Source organism: Lonchura striata, chromosome 4 (genome assembly GCF_046129695.1).
Source record: "Lonchura striata isolate bLonStr1 chromosome 4, bLonStr1.mat, whole genome shotgun sequence".
Classification (NCBI taxonomy): Eukaryota; Metazoa; Chordata; class Aves; order Passeriformes; family Estrildidae; genus Lonchura; species Lonchura striata.
Genome location: NC_134606.1, coordinates 67589100 through 67611405, shown reverse-complemented (window position 1 = coordinate 67611405; position 22306 = coordinate 67589100). Strand labels below are relative to the sequence as shown.

General features: G+C 39.6%; 1 protein-coding gene and 1 long non-coding RNA gene across 2 annotated transcripts in view; one reads left to right on the top strand and one right to left on the bottom strand.

The window, feature by feature from the left end:
- HSPA4L (heat shock protein family A (Hsp70) member 4 like) overlaps nucleotides 1–13960 on the top strand; it is a 23246-nt gene extending 9286 nt beyond the window's left edge. Inside the window, exons 9-19 of the mRNA XM_021541626.2 lie at nucleotides 557–708; nucleotides 1180–1286; nucleotides 1519–1652; nucleotides 2862–3064; nucleotides 5110–5211; nucleotides 5693–5830; nucleotides 6162–6287; nucleotides 6908–7015; nucleotides 7898–8017; nucleotides 8352–8513; nucleotides 8956–13960. Of these exons, the coding sequence (XP_021397301.2) occupies nucleotides 557–708; nucleotides 1180–1286; nucleotides 1519–1652; nucleotides 2862–3064; nucleotides 5110–5211; nucleotides 5693–5830; nucleotides 6162–6287; nucleotides 6908–7015; nucleotides 7898–8017; nucleotides 8352–8513; nucleotides 8956–9150 (1547 nt within the window). The 3' untranslated portion in view covers nucleotides 9151–13960. The remainder of the gene's footprint in view (nucleotides 1–556; nucleotides 709–1179; nucleotides 1287–1518; nucleotides 1653–2861; nucleotides 3065–5109; nucleotides 5212–5692; nucleotides 5831–6161; nucleotides 6288–6907; nucleotides 7016–7897; nucleotides 8018–8351; nucleotides 8514–8955) is intronic.
- LOC144246234 (uncharacterized) lies at nucleotides 2196–22306 on the bottom strand. Its single transcript, XR_013339902.1, has 5 exons — nucleotides 22226–22306; nucleotides 17770–17921; nucleotides 14262–14451; nucleotides 3942–4064; nucleotides 2196–3227 (listed from the first exon to the last, which is right to left on the bottom strand). It is a non-coding gene; the product is annotated as an uncharacterized LOC144246234 (long non-coding RNA).

The following is a 22306-nucleotide window of genomic DNA, read 5'->3' as shown; positions in this document are numbered from 1 at the left end:
CTGAGTAACTGTTGAGCAGAGCTGTTCGAGGACTGACAATTGTTTGAGATTACTTCATACACATATCCTGATTCCAGAATTAAAAAGTTAACCTTCAAGCACAATGTGCTATTTTTTATTTTTTAGATCTATTGGCTTGAAAGGTTTTCTTTTCTCTTTTGGCAAGCAAAATCAAGCCAGACATGAAATGAGATCTATTTGGATTTCGTTTTGTTTGGGAGAGGTGAGATATTGTCCAGTAGTGCAGAGGACCCAATTTCACCTTTCTGAGTTCATGCACAGCAAAAGGGGGATGCACATGGACAACACACTTTAAAGAACAGCTGTTCTCATAGATGCTTGGCTTCTGCATTTCCCAGGTTCATGCAACTAGAAAATTTTGTAGCCTACAGGAGGGACAAAGAGTTTTAAATATCTTGTCAGCCATTAATACATTCAGTGCTTGTCACAGTGTCTAGATAATAGAACTTTTATATTTTTTTTCTTCTTTTTTTGTCCAAAGATAGCTTTCTGATACCTTGATGATAACTTTAAGGGCATGCACTCTCTTTTCTAGAACTTCAGCGTGAAGATATCTACAGTATAGAAATAGTAGGTGGGGCTACTAGAATTCCATCAGTGAAGGAACAGATCTCTAACTTTTTCTGTAAAGAGATAAGCACCACGCTAAATGCTGATGAAGCTGTTGCAAGAGGCTGTGCCTTGCAGGTATAGTTCCTGAAATAAAACTTTAGTATTGCTTCTTTTAACATAGTGTACTAATGAAATTCAGCTAACCACAAGCAAAAGGTACTGCAGCTGAAACAAGATGCAGAGTCTTACTTGTTCTTACTTGCACTAATTCATGGCAGTGACCATGTCAGAAATTATTTTGTTACATTCATTAATTTGCTGCGGTGTCATGTGAGAAGGATGGGCTTATTAAAAAGACCTGTTAAATTCTGCTGTTCCACTTCTGTGTAGTCAGTTGGAACCTTTGCTGGGTATCTTTACTGAAAATCACTGAGGAAATAACATCTATTACTTTAGTTAAGTCTTTCAGTTCAATTAGCTCTAGGAAGTTTCTGTTTAAAAAAATGTCTGATAAGCAGGACCTCCATATGACCTATATGATTATTCTTGTACTTGCTATTTATTTGACTACATGGATATAATACATTTTTGGTCTCTTTTCTCTAGTGTGCAATTCTTTCTCCAGCTTTTAAAGTACGTGAGTTTTCCATCACAGATGTTGTTCCTTACTCTATAACATTGAGATGGAAATCATCTTACGAAGAAGGAACAGGGTAAGTTGTAGAGTGCCTACAAAACAGTGTCTACAGTATGTTTGGATATAAAGAGAAATGTTGAAATTTTAATTTTCTTTTTTAGCAACTCCAACTCTTGCTAAAAACTGACCTAAACTAAATCACTCAGTTGCTTGCTTAGCAGGGCTGCTGATTGTTAACATACCTTGACTTTGATTATCCGTGAAGTTATGCTCAGAGGTTTAATGTTGTCTAATGTTTATTGCTTTAGGGAGTGCGAAGTCTTCAGTAAGAACCACGCTGCTCCATTCTCAAAAGTAATTACCTTCCACAAGAAAGAGCCTTTTGACTTGGAAGCTTATTATACCCATCCACATGAAGTGCCTTATCCTGATTCCAGAATAGGTAAGGACATGGGAATAAAACCCTCATCCCTAACTCCTGTTGATACAGGAGAAAGTGATTCCCTTTTCTTGTAAGATATGTTACTTCCATATTTTCTAGCTTACAGAAAAGCTTAGGCTCAGCACAGGCTTCTTGATTTAAGTATGGTGAGCAAACCATATTGACATCTCTGTTTGACATGCCTAAAAAAAATTATGCGTTCTTCCTTCTATCTTTACAGTTTCTGAGTGCTTCAAAAGAAGTAGGAACAAAGAGTTTAGTGATCTATTGTCTGGTTCTTTTAGTCTCTGTAAAATTGATTAGGATCTTATGTGCCTGCCAGCCTGGATTTTTCAAAGAAATTGGATCAAAGGACCTGCTGCCTGTCTGGACAGATAACTTGTCTCATGCTATCTGTCATGTCTCATTCTATTAATCTGAGAATATAAAATATAGGTGTTTCCTGAGTTTAAGCATCTGTAGTAGAGTCTAACAAATTAGATGACATATATAATTTCCTGTTTGCTAATGCTACCTTATTTGCAGTTATTAGTACACTCCTCATGGTATTTAATTCATTTTATTCACTGATTTATGAATCAGGTACAAAGTTGCTGCAATCTGTTTGGCTGTCTATGCAAGAAGTCTGTGTTTCTGAGGAAGAAACATTCTCCTTTGTATGGACATAATCTACACTTAATTTTTCAGCAAGTTGCAAAATAAAGTATCAACCTCACTGCTTTCAAAAACCTTGCTAAGCACTGTTCGTTTTCCAGAAAGTGTAGTGCAGCCATGTTATCAAATTTAAGCAGAATATTTTATCTCTGTTAACGTTTTATTTTTCAGTGTGAAGTTTGAGTTACGTGGACAAAAGAAACCATTTGAGATGAATCAGAGTAGTTTTTCTAGTGTGGTGGTTACAGAAGGCAACAGAGAAGTAGAACACCTAGTAAAGTACTGTCTTTTTTTTTATGAAATACAGATAAGGGAAAAACATCTTAATTAATTATCAGTGAGCTAATAATAATTGGGGAACCAGCTTTTAGTTTATCTCCCTGCAATTTACACTGTAGAATTGTCAGCTAAGTAGAAAGTTTCCAAATTGTTTCAGTTACAACATGAAGTTTCCATTTAAATTAACACCCTTAATGGAATGTGTTTGGGGTTTTTTTCCCCCTTCTTTCTCTGCATTTTGGGGCAACAATTAAAGCCACATCTGTTGTTTCCAAGGGCGTTTCACTATTCAGAACGTTGGTCCCCAGCACGACGGTGACAACTCCAAGGTGAAGGTGAAAGTGCGCGTCAACATCCACGGGCTGTTCAGCGTGGCCAGCGCGTCCATCATAGAGAAGCAGAGCCTTGAGGGGGATCACAACGACACCCCCATGGACACCGAGTCAGCAAGTAAGAACCAAGGCAGAGATGAGGAGCTGGTATGTAAAGCTTGTAAACGCCTTCACTGTCATTGTGGCAACAGAGCTGATAATTGCAGGGTAAATGGCCGTGTTTGGCTTCTGACAGTTAACCTTCTCCACCCTTAAATTACTTCTCTGGTTATGTAACATCTTTCTTCTTGTCTATTGCTTAAGTGTGGCACTAAGAACAAAGAATGGAAAAATGGATTCTAAAAAAATAGTTTTTTCATTGTTTTTGTCATCTCTCTATTAGTCTTAGCATTACCTAGTGTCACTAGCAAAAGGCAGAGTATTTAATGAGATCTGTTGACAAATTAAATCTAAAGGTATTTATTTCCTCACAAAGTACATTTTCAATGAGTAAAAAATATATGGTATTTATACATGGAAAACTACACTGCCTCCTGAAAGTAGCTCCCAGTGAGGTGCAGCTGTGCCCCCTTGCAGTGCAGAGTTGAGGACTGGGTGCCAGGGAAAGCTTTGGAACTGGAAACAGCAACACCAGCAGTGACCCCGGCAGCCTTTCTCCTAGGATTTGGCCTTAGCTAATTCTACAGGAATTAGAGCAAATGGTTACGCAACTAGCATAACATAATTGGTATAAGCAACTTCTTAAAAACTACGCTGCTTTCCAGGAATGTGGGCATATTTGAAATGCTGAGCATGGTGCAGTTCCCTGTAGGCAAGTGCTCCATATGCGATGCTGGTAATCAAGTGAGCAAAGGTTGGAAGTGCTGGAGCTGGCATTTAGTGTAAGAGGCATGTGGAGCTTACTGGGAGTCTGCTGAATTCAGTTTGAGAGTAGCTGCTTCCATGCTCAGGCTTTCCATTTGTGGCACTTCACTCATTCATCTAACACATCTTCTGTTTTACAATGGTGCTTGTCAGCAATTACCTTTCAGTATTGAGGATGATCCCCTCGACTCTGAGGAGGAGGTTTGTCTTGTCTGTGTGTCCTGTTATCCCCTCTCTGGCTCTTTCCTGTAGGCAAAGCAGTTCCTTCCAGTTGTTGGCTTCTCTGTGTGAACAGTAAGAACAGCAAGTGAGGATTTAGATATTACTTTTTCTACTATCATGTGACAAAACTTAAAATTTGGTCGAAGTAGTCTTCTTGTTTTCCACTTTAAACTGCAACGTGTGCTAGAGTTTGAAATCCTTAGACAATTGTTCTTATTATTTTGCAGAACTAGTAGTAAATTATTCTACATGCATATGTCGTTTGTGAATCCAGAAATACAAATTCCTTGTAATGGAGGCAATCTTGGACCTTTCAGACCTTAGCTACAGCTTGATGGTCATTAATGCTCCAGATCTCTGAGTATTAGAATCATCCTGAAAACTTCAGGGTTACCCATTACTATGTCATTAAAAGTGTTTTTGAGTGATGACATGGAGCTGTATTACTTAAACCAAGTGATCTGCACTAGTAATTTAACAATCAGATTGTTAAATTTAGAACAAGGCATAAGAGATAAACAAACTTACTGAAAAATTTAAGTGAGCCTCTCTTTATTTTGGGTGGCAAGGAGGGAAGATAGTTGCTCATGTACTCCCAAGAGGCTACCACTACAGAAGCTAATTTTTATTGATTTCACATTCTTGTGAGACAGATACAGGTAATAATTGCAGTATTATAATTACAGTGATTAAATGACTTCTGTTTTGGGTTGCAGACTTTAAAGTTCAGGTCAAAATGATAGGAGGTCAAGAGTTCTGGCTGTTCCATAGAGAACCCATTGTTGTTTCCTGTGTTGGTGGTGTGTTGCTAGAATGTTCTTTGATTTCATTATATGTATTTGTTTCTAATTTAAAGGGAGTATTCACAAGGCTTAGTGTAATTATGTAATGGGGACAGACAGCAACATGAAGCAGCAGAGTAGAATTTTCATTTAATTTGAAAGATACAAATAGAAATACAAAATCAAAACACCTATTAAACATGGTGAAGCATAAATTTTTAAGATCTATTGTGAAGCTCATATGTTGTCTGTGGTTCGCTGTAATTGATATCAGTCCTAAATCTTCCAGCAAACCTTTGCATTCAGTTATGTAACTCTTTGCAGGATAAAATGCAGGTTGATCAAGAGGAAGGTGTGCAGAAAAGTCAAGCTGAACAACAGAACCAAGCAGATGAGGAAACTGAAAATGCCGGAACTGAAACAAAGGTTTGTATTCAGTATTGATAGGATATTTTTTGCCCAGTATTCCTACACTTAACTGATTTGCTAGTTGGAAAACATGGGAATGTTTTTATATTGAAATGGATAAGTAAGGAGTCCTACCATAGCACTTTAATTTTCAACATAGCATAATTACAGCTTTAAGGTAGGTTTCTGCTGTTAAACCTGGTTTTATAATGAAGGTGGAATTTAGGGAGATACGGAAACATTGTGAAGAATAATATGCAGTGCTTTAAGCTTTTGAACAAGCTTACTTAACAGTTATTTAAAGAACTTAACTTCACGTGTTTGGTTCCAAACTAAGGTAATAGTGATTTTGAATACAGAGGAATAATTAGGTGTTTAATTTACATAAGATTAATTTGTAGGTGTCTTAACTAATTTAATTTGTCTCTCTTTTTTTGAGCATAAATGTAGTAATACTTCAATTCCTGGAAGTTTCTTACTAGTGTCACTCTTTTCGTAGGCTACCTTTGGAGAAAAGCAAGATAATCCCTCCCAGCCAAAGTCTAAAACCAAAGTGAAGAGTATTGACCTCCCAATACAGGCAAGCCTCTGTAGGCAGCTGGGACAAGATCTGATTAATTCCTATATAGAAAATGAGGTAAGCAGCATAAAGAGGTGACTACTCAAATTAATGTCTCTGTAAATAAGATAAATAAATAATTCTAATTTAGAATTCTTGAGGAAGTTGCCCATAATTGCAACAGGTTTTGTTGTGGTTTGGGTTTTTGGTGAAATTACTCAATTTCTCTGGACTGAACTTAGACGATTGTGGTTGTGCTTGTAGTGGTGACTTACACAGAGGTGAACATTTTTATCAGTAATTGTGAGTTATCAGGCCTTTGCCAGGTTCCCTGGTAGTTTCAAGGGTAGTCACTAAGCTTAACAACTAAAAATGCTTTCAGTTTTCAGTGTGCCTTTCTCCACCCTAGGGGAAGATGATGATGCAAGACAAACTTGAGAAGGAGCGAAATGATGCGAAGAATGCTGTTGAAGAATATGTGTATGAATTCAGAGACAAGCTGTGTGGAGCCTTTGAGAAATTTATCACTGAAGAAGTAAGACTTGCTTATGTTTCAACTGTTGGGAAAAGTTTTTTGTCTTTAAAAATTTTGAGTGTGAGTTCTGTGGAGGCTGCAAGGGTCTCTTGGACTAGTTTTGGAATAGGAGATGTCTTGACTTCCCAGCAGTAAAGCTCAAGTTGATGCTTACACCTGGCATTTGACTTGCAGAGTTCTTTACTGCCTGAGAAGCTCCTCAGTGGCAAGGAAGGAGCAGGGATGCAGGCAGAAAGTAAAAACCCTATGGTCAGCATAGGAAAGTAGGACAGCTCACCACAAGCTTCTGAGTGGCATGAGTGGGTGGGAATAAAAAGGCAATGAACAGATAATATGGAACACTCTTCAGAGGTCCATGGACTGTCTTAAATAGCCTCAGGGCTGATTTTATAACTCTGGTAAACTTCACCTGCAAATCACATGAGTAGGGTTGTCCTGCCTCTCTTGTCTCTGTAAAATTGTGGCTTTGAAGTCTGTTAATTACTGTTTTCCTCCACTCTCACTTTGAATAGTTTAAGCTGATGAAGTCCTTTTTTGAGTAGGGTGGATTTGTGCCAGGGAGAGAAGTCTTATTTGATGAATCCCTTCTGACTTGGGAGTGTCCATAATTTGCTTTGTAGGACTCAAACAAGCTGACCTTGATGTTGGAGGACACAGAAAACTGGCTTTATGAGGATGGAGAGGACCAGCCAAAACAAGTATACATGGATAAGCTTCAGGAATTAAAGGTAAGGTTTTAAGTTGTTTTCTAGAAAACTCACTCATATTCAGAACTAGAAGTACATTTTAATGTGAGTTGGATCCTAATTTGAAAACGGTTGAAATGAAGCAGACTGTCACTAATGACAATAGATTTAATTGCTATGGGAATTTTTTGTCAGACTTCTTACAGTCTGAAAGAGGCTTTTGAGTAGTTTGACTGCACTCCTGGGTAATGATAATTACATTCCAGAATATATATTCTGTTTTCCCTGTTCTCAGTGATCTTCAGATGCATAGTAAGACCGATTTTTGGGTCTAATATCCAACAGTAAAGGCTCTGGAATGCTTTAATAGTAGCTTCCATTGTATAATTTGATTATTAATGACAGACACCCCCTAAATGCTTCAGATTTTAAGGATCTGTTGGGGAAAACGTGAGTTCTGATGAATAACTACCTACTTTGTTGTAAGTTGAAGTATGTGTGTAGCCCTTGGGTTCCAGGTATTTACTCTCCAGTCACATTTTCTCAAGGGGAGGAATAACTGATGGAAACAGCAATGTAAAATACCAGTATTCAAGAGAAGGAAAAAGCAAACAGTGGATAGAATAAGAAGTTTTCAGATTAACTATTTGAAAATTAAAGCCTAACTAGTTCCTGTTCCAAATGCTCTTCTTGCAGAAAACAGCAAAATACCAAGCCTAAAAAGGACAGTCACTATTCCTGTGTTTAAACTTTGCTTTTTTTTTTTTTTTTGCTGTTGGACTAAAGCAATATGCAAAGACTTGGCTTTTTGAAGGGGTGAGAAAAGGAGTTAAAGGCAGCCTTCCTACCCATGCTGCATTGTATTCTTAGAGCAGACGAAAGGAAATACGTGTTTTGTAAAGGTGCTTGTGCTTTTTATTCCAGAAATTTGGACAGCCTATCCAGGAAAGATGCATGGAACATGAAGAGAGGCCAAAAGTTCTAAATGAACTGGGGAAGAAGATTCAGCTCCTTATGAAAGCAGTAGAAGCATACAAAAATAAGGTAAAGCTAAATGATTTAGCTGTTCAGTGATTGTAGGTGTTTTGAGTTCGGCCATAGAGTCTTCTGTGTTTAAACAGATCCTGTAAAGTTACCTCTTACACTGCTTTAGAAAGGCTGTTGTAGTTCTGCTCCTGAGAACTCTAAACTTGTTCAGCATTGCTAGCAGAATGAGAACATAAATCAGAGATGTATGTGTTTTTATGGTGGGTGGTACCACCTGAAATAGATCTCTGAACTTACAGCTGTTACAAGTGTTTCTATAACTTCAAAGATTAACTGAATTGGTGAGCAGCATATTTTAATTAGTGATACAAATATCTCTCTCTCCCCTTAGGATGAAAAATATGACCACCTAGATCCTGCTGAGATGGAGAAAGTTGAAAAATACATTAATGAGGCTATGAATTGGTTGAACAGCAAAATGAATGCCCAGAACAAGCTCAGTCTAACTCAGGATCCAGTTGTCAAAGTGGCAGAAATACTAGCAAAATCTAAGGTAAAAAAAATAATTGCACTTGTTGCATTCTAATCAGTTTTTCCTGGACCAGATTTTAGCCTAGATCTGAGCTAGAATTATACATCTGCGTACATTTTAAAGCTATTAAAAGATCTATACAGAGGGGGCAGCAGTTAAAGCACTCTTCAGTGCTGGCTCTTGATTTACAGTAGTACCTCTGCACAAGCCTTTTTAAAATACCCTGAGTTACAGCACCAGGTTTCTATAGAATGGGTTGTTACATACAGGTTTGTAGAAAAGCAGAAGTTCCTCAGATAGTGAGAGGCTTTTTTTGAAGTTTCTAGACTAAAGAATAGAGAAGTCTGGTCCTTGACAATGAAATTCCAGGCCATTAGGGACCAGAAGCAAATTAGAACATTGTGGTTGAGTGCAGTTGCTGTGCCACCAAATGACCTTGCTGTCTCACTTGTGTCACAACTAGGAATTGGATAGCTTCTGTAATCCCATTCTGTCCAAGCCCAAGCCGAAGATAGAACCTCCTAGTGACGGGCAGGCCAAAGCTAACGGGGAGCACAACGGGCCAGTGAACGGACAGAGCGCTGCTGAAACAAAACCCGAACCAGCCAAGGACAACCCTCAGCAGACCAAACCCCCCGGAGAAATGGAAGTGGACTAAACCTTGCATTTCTTTTACTTCATTAAAATAGTGCAAGTAACCACAGGGTCCATTCTTTTTGTCTGGTACACACCTCAGATGTTCAGTTATTCTTAGCCAAACTTCTGTCATTTGTTGCTGAGTAGTTTTGAAAGTGTTTTATATTAAGTACACCTCTGATGTTCATTTCCACTGATGCTGCTTATGTGGAGCTTTAGCCAAATGTAGATTGTATAAGTCAGTTGAAGCTTTCCCAATATATTTTATATCAAACATACAGAATTGATATATAAATGGCAACAATCTACCTTATTTAAAGCTTTTATTGTGGATAAACCTCAGCTCCTTTATTCAGGAAAGGATACTGTATTGCACTACTGATGCTCAAGTGTAGATCTAATTGCATCTTTATTTTGGAAAAAATATTGGAATTGAAGTGGCAAAACCTGTCACTTGAAGCACTGACCTTTTCTAGTTATTGTATTGTTATAATTTAAATATTAAAATAGAGGTTAGTTGGCATACCGGTCCCATCTTGTTGATGTACCATGAGAATTGTGCAGTCTTTTTCATAGGAACTGAATAATACGAGCTTAAGCGTTTTTTGGGTTCCCATACCACTGCCAGTCTTCACTGCAAACTGCTCCAGCACTGTGGCTCTGCTGTGTGCTGGAATCCCTGGTCTCTGCACATTGCTGTACATACCCTACTGAGCTTAGGACAGCGTGATGCTGGTGAGAACAGGATGAAAGAGGAGACCATTCAAGGCCTGCTGCATAGCTTTCCCTTGAAAATGCACATGGAACTATTTCCGTTTCTTTTGTTTTGAATTCAATTTACATCTGATTGTATCTCATCCAGGGGAGGGGAAACAACAGAAACCGTGCTGTGCAACCTTGGTATCACCACCCTGATTTTGAGGTGGCTTAAATGCTGTTTGGTGCAAACTTGAAAGAAATGCTCAGAGTTTATTTAAGCCTTGATGCTCAGCACATAATTTTTTTGGTCAAAGACCAAAACAAAAGAACTTCAAAACTGGATATTAGTACCCCAAAGGTGGAATCTACCTGATGAACTTGCATAGCTTACACTTAGCTTTGGTCATTTAGCTTTCTAATGAAAGTGTCTACAATATATTACACAGTAGAATCACTGTTTTCTTTGATAAGTCTTAAACGTTGTCAAGGTCCAGTCTATGTCCCAGATATATTCCAAATGTTTCTGTCAGTCACTGAAGTGCTGCAGCACTTGCTAAAGCCAGTCACTATTGACTTCAAACAACTCTTCTGTTACCAGAGTGGGAATGAGCTACTCTAACTATGAAAAGTGGTTTCTTTACCTAACATAAGAAACTAAAATAAGTTGCAGTGATTTGAACTCTGTCCCAGAAACAAATTCAGATGTTAACCAGGCACTCCTACAGCAGCTCTCCCATAGGAGGTTGTTGCTATTGTAAAGAAGTGAAGAACCACAATCTTGTTTCTGCCTTTGGCAGCCATTTTTTCTTCAGCTGTGCCCTTCATCTTCTACCACTGTTCATGCTACAGGAAGTAACTCATGACCCCTGGTAGAGGTGGATTCAACTCTCCCATATTTTTACAGAAAAAGGAAGCATCATTGCTGCCTGTATATAAATCTGCCAGACTAGTTAAAGTGCTGGAATTGCATCTTCATGACTAACATGAGGTGACTGAGATGAATGAACTTTGCTCTTGTTCCTGTTCCTCTTCATGCAATCAGTGTGGATGGTCTGACACTAAGTTTACGTGTTGAACAAAAACTGAGTGACTTTGAGGAGAGCTGTTCTGCAGCTCCTCTGCAACCTCAGTCTTGAGTTCCACCATGGTAGTCGCACCTCTGGTGCTGAGGGGTGACTGTACTGCAGCATCAGCTGTCCTTTCAGTCAGGCTGGGCTGGCTTTGGTCTCGTAGGCTTTAACACCATTTCTATCCTAATGGCTTTTACCACAGCAGTGTAATGAGCAGCATTCTCAAGTACTGGCTTCCTAAAATCCAGCTACACAATAATTTGTCTAGGTAGACTTCTTGGAACCTGTGGCAGAAGAGCACAAAACTGCAGAAATCTCCAGTGTCAGCTCTCCAGTAGCTAAAGGGTCATGTGCAAGAACAGTGTCCTCTGCTCATGGCCATCAGATGCTTAATACAACATCACAGATGTTTGAGGCAATGCTTAGGATAAAGGCTAGAATAATTCTGCACGCTTAAAAGCAGATATCGTTCAGACTAAGAGTTGTAATCAAATTTTCTTACTAGAATAGGTTTGGTTTTTTTTACTGTGCCTCTGGTCTGTCTCTAGATCCCTGCTGAAGAGGATTGCTGCCCACAGAAGCTGGCTCTGAGGTCCATGTTAGGAATCCCATTTGGGATGGCAGAGTTGATCTTTCCACAGTGAGGTTCACATTAATATATGATTTGCTCCTATGTAATCTGTTTCCTGTTACAAAGAGGAGATTTTACCAGGACAGATTTAAGTACTTACACACTATGCACAACTTGAGGTTTTGTGTGTCAGACTCAATGAGAAAGGACCCTCTGCCTCCCCTGACAGCACCAGAGTGTTTTTGCAACAAAAAGTTTTGGTAGGGAACCAGCAGCAGTGTACTGCTCTGCATCTTATATTATAACAGTAGGTATTTGTTGATAATGTCTTACTTTATGCTGATGTCAAGATACATTTCTAGTATTTGAAAACGCTCCCTCTGTCCCACAAAAAGAAAAAAAAGGAAGCAACACTAGCCTTGTAAAGGCAGTAGAGTTTGTTTAAAAAACAAAAGTTTTGTAAATCAGGTTCAGAAGTGTTACATATTTTGTTTTAATTTTCTTGACTAAACTAAGTTTAGTTCAGAACTGATTCATTAGTTCCTTTCCACTTTTTTTATTACAGTACTTTAGACTCCAGGGAGTTTCTTCAAACTTCAAATGTAACATAAACAGATTCGTAACACTCAAGTTAGGGTTTTATGCACTTCTTTCTTGAAGCTGCTGCTTCATGACAAAACACCCCTTGATTTTGAGTGAAGGATTTGATTTTGCATGTCTGAATTTGAAGGAAGACTCCTCTCTCTTGCTAGCTTCTGGCAATGTCCTTGCACTGCTTAAATACTGCCTTTGGGGCATGCTTGCAGAACAGTAAGCAGCTGGTCCTGAATGCTTGGAGAGGCAGCTGGGAAACACCCAACCTGTATTCCACAACCTGTATTCCCTCCCAAGGCCACAGGGCAGAGCGAGGGGGAAGATGCCCTGGCTCTGGCACAGCAGCACAGGAAGGGCAGTGCAGTGTCTGCAGTCTAGCTCTGGCGTTCTGGACACCTTGGGGTGTGTGGGATGGAGGTTTTGCTTCCTCCACCTACAAGTGGAAGCTGTTAAGGTAAAGCATCCAATCACTGTGTTGATGAGATATTTCTTTGTATCTTCAACATTTGAAATTCCTTAGTATTTTACAACATCTCTGTGTGCTGAACGCCAATCTCTCCTACAGATTGCTAATGACAGTTCTCAAATGCTCCATATTTCATTCTGGGTTTTCCTGTAATGATTATGTGAATGTAATTTCAGGAAACAAGCAAGGAGCTGTCAGAAGGGTTTCCTTCCCAATTATTTTTTGACACCAGTGTGAAAAATTAACAGCCTTAACAAAATGTGGAATCTACACTTGTCAGAGCTCTGGTTTTCCATGCCTCTCAGTTAACCAATGCTGCATCTAAAACTTGAATCTGTGTTGCAAACACGCTGTGTTTGCTGGTTCAAATCCCCTGCCCAGCTGCTACTGTAGAAAAAGCAGCTAAATGCAATTCCCATAGATCAGTGCCATCATTAACTTCATTCCTCAAAACAGGACTTTTCAGTGCTGTGTAATCACACTGTAGTACTTCCACACTTCTGTGAGTCCTTCCCAAGTGAAGCTCAGATGCCCAAACTTGAGTTGTGGGCTGATACAAGGTCTGCCTGCTCTAAGGATGTTTATATTAGTTGCCACTAGCTGTGAGTTTATTAATTGGATGGAGGAATATTTTGTTGCTTCTTCTGCTACTCTTAAGTTCTCTCATCTTTCAGGCACCAGGAGACAGAAACTCAAAAGAGGTGGGGAAAAAAAAAAATGTTGCTTAACAAAAGGTGTTAATGCCTCATAAATTATAATTTCAGCTCCCAAGATAGCAGTTGGAGTATAAACACAAGCTCTTAGTAGCTGCAGAAAGTGTGTGGGGGCTGACTCCTAGCTGAATTCTTAATTTTTTGCAGTTGAAATTTGAAGACTTCAACCACTTACTACACATGTAAATAACAGTGAAAAAAGTAAATGTGACTTGGCACTGCACAATATTAAACCAGGAATGTGCTTGATGTGACTTACTTGACACAGCTGTTAACCTTGGTTTCTTTCTTTCCTGGTCAGAAGGAAATATGTCAAGCAGTGAAAACCAGGAATCACTGCAATGAAATCCAGCGAGAATAACTTTAAACAAAAATGTAGTTAAGAGCTATACCCACCAGCCACCTTACCAAGTGTTGAAATAGTTTAATTAAGTTGATCAAAAAAGGTGGTAGTCCCTGAACGTTGCAGTGTTTCGAAAAGTTTCTTTCCATAGTTGATAACCATAACTCCAGGGGATGAGGAGGGAGGAAATGGGAGCGTCAGAATTTAAAGCGGTGTTTAAGTATGGAAAATGTTTACCATGTATGTAAATGGGATCCTTAGTAGTGAAAGATCATGTGCAATTGACAAGACTTGGATTTATTTTTGAATGGCAATACAGATTGTCAAGGTTGTGTATAATTATAATAAATATATAAACCGCTACTTGAACCAGAAATGACCACCCAAGACCTCATTTTTACATTAGTGTTTTTAAAAGTAGCTTTATCTGATGTTGTGGGTTAATACAATGTGAGTTTGTCCAAAAGGCCACAGGTAAGATAAGGGCATTTTTGGTGCCTCACCTGTCCTGCTGTGGTTTCTCTCACTTTCTCTGGCCCAGGCTGCTGCAGCTCAAATGTAGCACTGCTTTGCCTCAGGGGATTTGCAGTTATTTACACGGCTGCCATCTCATCTCTGCATTTGGATGGACACAAATTCCCAACTTCCCAGTAATTCATCTTTCATGAATGACTTACTGCAACATACAAGTTCCAGGTGGTTTTCCTGTGTGTTGAACTGCTGGGGGAAATTGATGGCTTTGGGCACAGTTGATTCTCTGAGCAGATGCACAGCAGCAACCTGTGGCATTCCTCCAGGAATTTTTCTGTGCTAGCAGTGTAACAGGAATCCCTGTGTCCTCCACCAGGATGCAATGACTGTAGAATTCTGCATAACCAACACAAAAGCACCAAAACAACATGATTCAACATTTTTATATCCATCTTCCTTGGTACACTTTAAAATCTCCTCAAAGTCTGTATTTCATCCAGGCTTTGCATACTTAGATCTCAATAAATAATAAGATATTTCAGCTATATTAATTTCAGAGGCAAGGTTTGGAATTTTGGGGTGGGGAAAGGTCCTTCCTGTTGAAAAAAACTGCATATATTTTCATGTATATACATGTACATATATTGTGCAAGTGTAAAAATGTACACCAGAAATCAACTTCCCCTTATCAGTACAGTGCAAAATACTGCCCTTAACCTACTCTGCTGTCTCAGCATTTCAGACCACTCAACCACACTCGCACTTCACACTCCAGTAGTTACCAGCTGTGCAAGGATGTTCACCACCAGGAAAAGTATCCCATTGTCACACTGCAAAAGGACTGTTCTAGCAAAATAAGGTCAATGTTGAAAAGAATCACAGAATATCCTGACTTTAAAGGGACCCACAAGGATCATCCACGTGCAACTCCCGGCCCTAAACAGGACACCCCAGCATTTCCCACCATCTACCCTAGAGCATTGTCCAAATGCTTCTTGAACTCTGTCAGGCTTTGTGGTGTGGCCACTTCCATAGAGAGCTTATTCAGTGGCCAGACACTCTCTGGGTGAAGAACATTTTCCTATTATCCAACCTAATCCTCCCCTGACACAGCTTTGAGCCATTCCCTCAGGTCCTGTCAGCTGAAGGTAGCCAGCTAAAACTGAAGGAATTAAAGACACAGCCACAATGTAAGGCTAATAGTTTTTCCATCAAAATGCTTAAGTACATTGTGAGGCCCTGGATTTCAGATTTTGCCTGAAAACTAGCTTCTCTGAACTGTAATATCCTTAACACTGCCTCATGGGGCTGGCTGGGTGCAGTTTCAGGGAGAAATGAGTTGCTTGCAGAATAAAAGCCATCTATTCAAAGGGACTGTGTTTGTCACAGAGCTTCTGAAACAAGAGTGTCCCCGTGATCATTACCATGGCTGCAACTAAATATTATCCTTTACTTTCTCAGCTTAACTCTGTTCTACATTCTTCATTCTCCCTACAAATATCAGTGTGCTCTTCTTTTTATAAGGTTAATTAGATTTTCAGTGGTGCTGAAGCATTTACAATTACAAAGAAGAAAATGACACCTTCCACAGCAAACACAATGTTTAAAAACTACTGGTCAAGAGTACTTGCAAATTTCTTCTAAGAAAACAGCCTTATCCTTACATAAGAGAACACTCCGGGAATAAAACTGAGCATTTTATAAGCACTGAACAGACAAAAGTAAATGTGGGTTACTAGTTATGCCTCTGAAGGACAGTGAAATTAAGTGATTCATGCAAGCCACAAAATATCTACTGCAGTGGAAAAAACATGCTACATTCCCAGAAAAGGAGCCAACACCACCAGGAAGGCAACACACCAGCAAAAAAATCCTAGCCAGACCTTTGAGTTCCTCCTGTGGAGCATGGCAGCAACCAGCAGAATTACTAGAAAATAAAATGACAAAACAAAACAGGAAACATTTGTCATGACAATACTAAAGGAAGATGTGGCCCAAGAAGTTTCCTTTCTCAACCAAAAAAACCTTTCCCATTTTACTTACTCTTTTCACATCTTTCAGATGCTCCTGTTGCAATAAATACTCCTCACCTACTCCATCACCTGTACCGCCTTGTCTACAATATCAATGCAGGACAAAATACTCTTATATGGTGATTTTAACATAGAGAGTGGAGATGGAAAATGTGCAGACTGTGCGATGGATTTAATGATAATTCTTAAAAAACAGGTCAAATACTGAGACCATCCTTTTTCTAGGAATTTATTTTGACTTGCCAAAGTTTTCTCTATTAGAAACTATCACTTAGTGCTCACAAGCGCAGTACAATCAGAAGAATCACAGACAAGGCATCTGGAAAAACCTGCAGAGCAGTTCATGTCCTGCTCAGGAACAGGGCAAAATCTGGGGCTGTGTTCCATACAGCAACAAATACAGACACCTACAACAGAGGCATCAGCCAAATTAGCAAATCATTCCAACGACCTCATTGTTTCCATAACACAGGCATGATGTCAGCCTGGCTCTAGTGCTAAATCACTGACTAAGCTCACCCTTGGTATCCACAGAGACAGGCTGGACTATACCACGCAGTTAAAAATTCTCTAACTCACTAAGATGGACAAAAGATCTGAGGGGGGAAAAGTTTATGCTGGCATAAATGATAAAGTACCACTGGCTACCAAATGCTGCCATTACAGTCCAACACAACCAGTACAAAAAAAAAATACCCACCTGTCTTTGACAGCACTAATACACAGTATTTCTGTAGCATAGGCTTAAGGCCACTGCTACAGGGCCACTAACTTCATAGGAGGGTTCAAAGTTGGAATGTCCATAAAAATGTGTTAGTGCAGCAAAGCCTTCTGCCACACCAAGGAATTTACTCAAAACAGATTATATTTAATAGCCAGCTTCTCAGAAACAATCATTCTTTCAACAAACTATTTTTTTCTTCACTTATATTACAAATTACTTCCCTTCAGCCAAAGATGAAATATGTCAGTTTTACAGACGAGTAAACTAAATCACATGGCTAACAAGTTTGACTTGTTTCTTAAAGATATAGATTTAAATAAAAAAATCCTTCTCTGAAATAAACTGAATTTCACTACCAAGGAAGTAGGGGAGGTGAGTAAACAACTTTTCCACATATTTTTTCTTGATCAGCACAGCAGTGGCACAGTCAGTCCCAGGATGAAGTTGTTCTCCGTTATTTTTTCTGTCTGAAACATGTTCCCTCTGGAGAACTTGCCATCATACAGACAGATGAGAGCTGCAGCCCTTTCCTGTGTGAGGCAAAGCATCAAAAGTGATCCAAGTCTCAACATCCTTGTTCACTCCCAGCCTGTCTCAACATAAAGATTCTGCCATCTGAATTCATGTTTCCTCTGAGCATGCTGAAGAGAGAAATGTCATTCTCTTGAGCAGCCACATGAGGAATATGAAGTGGATAAAGTTTAAAAAAAAAAACAACCAAAACCTGGGCTACTGAAAGTGAAAACAGAGACTGTACTGCACTGTAGCTATGCTGCTGCTAGTCAGACTTAAACAATAAACATACCATGGAAAGTTCTCAAGGAAACCAGTCCGGTCTCCCTGGTAGGAGAGAATATCAGGGAGGAGAACTAAGAGCTCAATAATTAAAGCTGAGCATAGGCTTTTGGTTAAGAAAGGAGTTTCAAAGGTAAGCTTTGAACACACTGTTTCACATACCTCCAAACTTCAGGCACATTGCAAATACACCCCTGGCAGTTTGCAACTGCCTTGTTTGAGTCCTGGTGCAGTCACAGCGGCACAGAGCTCAGCACAGGCTACTTATTCCTCAAAACACAAGTCCAGTCTCAGGCTCCAGTAAAACCAGGCACCTATGGTTGTAATGGAAGTGACACAGATGTGAAGCAATTAATTCAAAGTACTTCTGAGAATGGAACATGCAGAAAAAAAACCCAAACAAACCAAATGTGAATTTTACTGGGGAAAAAAATCCCATTATTCTGATTTTACCTGCTATTCAATATGAGCAAGACTGCTCACTACTGAGCTGCAGATGTCACAGAAGAAATATAACATCCCTGCTTTTGAAAAATGTAAATCCCTGCCTAGGAATCAAATTATACCTTTCTACAAAGCTATATAACTTCTCTAATTTCAATGGAACTACAGCTGCTTATGTTTAGAGCTGAAAATAGTCCACTCCAGTTTCTGCCCTTGGAAAAAGCTGTCCAATGATTGCTTCAGAGGAGTTGCATGGTCTAAGCAGGCACTTCAAATTTATTTTCAGCCAAGATGATGGGAAATAACCACATTAATTTAGTTAGGGATTGGTTCTATTGCCAAAACTGACAGAAATCTTACTCTCTTTCCTAAGCTACTCTTATTTTGGAAGCTGAGGTTGTTATGGCCCAGCAGCTACATGAATGTCACAGGTTGTCTGGGATCCCAGGAATACAGCAGTGGTCACGTCAGCTTGTTCATTGCCACAACAAAGCTACTATGCTTCATGTGACACAAGGCGATGCCTGATAGCTGAGTGAATAATCCTATATATTCACAGTACACCTCATACTGTGCTGCATGTGACAGGTACGTATGATTCCTCCTTTGCTGCTTGTGTGAAGCAGAAAGATAGAGTAAATCCATTCATCCTCTTCTGACAGAAGAATGAATAAACAGTTCTACCAAGGCAGACAAACTCAATCTTTTTACCCAGGATGTCTTAAAAGAAGATCTGTACTCAATAAGATGTGGGCTTTTTAACTCTAAAATACTGTTGAGATATGATCTATTTATTTAATATAAAAACTGTTTCTCACTGTATCTTCCTGCATGGAGACAATAAAGTGCCATTCAAAATCCAGTTGTTTTTTATTCAGAGGTCTTTTTGCATTCTGTGGAATACAGACAAAACTCCATGTGTTTGCAGCAAGCTCAGTGTACAGGTAAGTGCTAATCCCTGAGCTCAGAAAACATATATAATAACAAATGCCAATTAGGAAAAGGATTAGAATATAAGACAGTAATTACTCTCACGACTGTTGCATAGTTCCACATGGCTTGGAAACACCATTAACAAAGGAATTGTACCTAAGGGAGCAGTCCACCTTTGCGAGTAAGACTAGCTGTCAATACTGGCAGCTACACCCACTGCTGGCAATTGAATATTCATCAAGGAATATGATGACCAAGGAAAACTCCAGCCAACACCTACATAAACTCTTAGGAAGGTGGAAACAATGCTGGCATTGGGCAAAGATAAAAACAACAGACCAGCAAATCCTCGGACACCAAACCACACTGAGTGCACACTTCACCCAATGCCTCCTGCAGGGCTGCACTTCCAGTGACCCTGGCACTCAGCTGCCAAGAGAAAAGGCAAAGAGACACAGCTGAAAAGGTTTACAGAGCAGGAGATAAACAGGTAAAATTCCACCTGAGGAGAAACTGGAGACCAGCATCACCTCTGGATATTGTAATGCTCAAGATGGATGGAGAGCCTTAACATTAATAAAATGCATTGGCAATAAACTGATGCTGCAGTCTTCTCATTTTTCCAGGCTGAATTCAGCTCAGATTAAGTCTGAGGTGGAATGTGTCTTGCATAAGCCAAAAATTAAGTATTTTATTGTTTGGTTTGGGTTTTTTTTCCCCATGTTATCTTCTGAGTCATAGAAGAACACTAAATTATTTGGCCAGATTGTAAGTTACAGCACAAAATAAATTTACAGACAGTGAAGGTGTGGATAATAGCCATAAGGAATAGGTCATATGCTCCTAATGAAGCACAGTCAGAACCAAACTTTTAGTGAGTTTTACTCCAAGCTTCAGAATAATCAAGAAACAGTTTTGTTCTCACAAATTTTGGCCCAGTGTCTTTAAAGTATGTGAGTGAAAACCCCTTTTTCTGTTCATCTGTAAGATGTACTTATTGCAATTATGACATTACTACATTTAACTTAAGAAGCAGGGTATGAAGACTGAAGACCACTGTAAACAGCAAACATCCAGCAAGTATGTTCCAAAGTTCCTGATCAAACTACTGAAATATCAGACTGAAACAAGTGCTGCAAATGAATTGTTACTGACAGAAATTTTGCTTTTCACTGATCAAATTTTTATCAGACAGGTGATTCTAAATTACAAGAGTAGGGTTTCTCATCTCTGAAAGCAAAGCTGAAAGGTGAGCTCCAAGGGCATTTGTGTGGGTGGGCACAAAATCAAAGCAAATTCTCGTTTGATAAAATTTTATATTCTTTGTAGAAACAGAGAATTCAATTTAGTGAAAAAGAGACAGAAGCATCCAAGTCTCTGTGATCATGTACTTTCCCTTGAATAAAGTAAATTAACAAAAAATACACAACAAACCCACCACAAACATAACCTGGATTTGATTCAATTTTGGTTTGGGTAAATCACTCCTTCCCTAAGCTTTCTAGCATTACCATCCAGAATGAAGAATATGGAAGAAAACAATCTATAACAGCACCTGGAATGGGGTTCTCTTTCACAGGGCAGTCACGATAAATAGGAAAACAAAACATGCATTTCAATGGTGTTAAGCATGAAAATACCCCACTGAAGTTTTGTGACTGTATAACTATAAAGTTAAATTTTTAAAAATAAATTACTCTCGATATGAGGAGTTGGCAACAATTGCACCGAGTCTCTCGGTTTGCTGACACACCCCGGCAGGCTCGGAGGACTGCTGGCTGCCTGTCCTGCTGTGCTTCCCCTGCCCCAGTGCCACTGAAACACACGCCCTGTCACAGCCATCTCCTGAGCAGATGCTGGGAAAGGCAAGGCACCATTTATTTGAATATTTAGAATAGACAGTTAACATAGCAATGCAGATATGTTTGATATATTAACTTTTTTTTTTAATCCTAGTGGTCAAACAGAAGCCAAGACTGATGGATCATTACATGGTCACAATTCATCATCTACCTAAGGACACACCAGAGATGCTTCCAAGATTCAACTTCTGTTGTCTAGACTGGCACTACCAGATATATCTGAGAAAGCTCCCCTGTGTCTGTGAAAAGTAGCAATAAGAAAGAAATATTCCTATGGGAAATAAGTGAAACTATCAGTGTCATGAACTTTGTGGCCAAGATGCAAGAGAAGCTGCAGAGCAACCAACGACCATGTATTACGATTTGTAAAATGTAACTTTATGCTGCCTTTCGCTTTTTATCATCCTTCCTACTCAGTTCCTTTTTACTTTTGTTGCCAATCAGACTTCTCCACTTGATGAAGTATGTCCTACATCTTTACATTTTGGTCATTTAAAGCTGAAGGAAGGCCTGCATGTCCTATTTTAAGAGAGTCTTTTTGCTCTCATAAAACTTTGAAGAAGACTTTATGATAGCGTTTCTTTCAATGCTTAAGCCTTGAGAACAAGATTAGGTATTTGTGCTCTCTGATAAGAAGTGTTAGCAAAGGATTTGTTACATCGTTGGTTCGCCTCACAAGCTCTGCTCGCAGATGCTGACCCCTGCAGTCATACATGCAACCCAGCAACAAAGAGTGATTCGAGTTCCTGTTTCATGAGACAGGAAAGCTTCATTTCACTGCATGATGCAGACTGGACATCAGTGGAGCTGCACCTTCACCACTCTTCAGGCAAATAATCTAGCCTTGCAATTAAATTAAAAGTCTCTTTCTTACTAATCTTCCACCTTAGTTACTCAAGCCAGTGATGACTGTTCATGTTCCGCAGCTCCACACACTGGGTCTGTTTAATTACTCGCACACTCCTGGTTTATCTGTAAGGACTCTCAGTGACTGACACAAACACTTATCCACAATCCATTTAACACCCATTAAGGAGTGCATGAAGGAGCAAGTTCAGCTTGATTGCAAGCCACCTCTGTATTTTATTTCCACAATGAAATCTGGCAGGTTGTGGGGGAACTGCTTGAGTTTACAGACACGAGCTGGCAAACACTGGAGACGCTCAAGTGCTAAATCACTCCACCTCCTCCTCGCATCCTGACGTCTGCCGTAACGAAAATAACTTCGGGAGCATTCCCCTGGTACAGAAGGCGCCAGCAGGATGCTTAGGAGGCGGGATAATTCAGAGGCAGGCTAAACAAACAGAACCCAATGAAAAGGAAAATCCTTTCCCCAGCCCAAACCAATTCCAATTCCAAGGCAGGTGGGGTAACCTGACCTGGGGGGTGTGTCCGTGCCCCAGACGATGGCAGGATAACGCACCGACACCCCCGGACTCCCACGGCCCGGCACGGCCCGG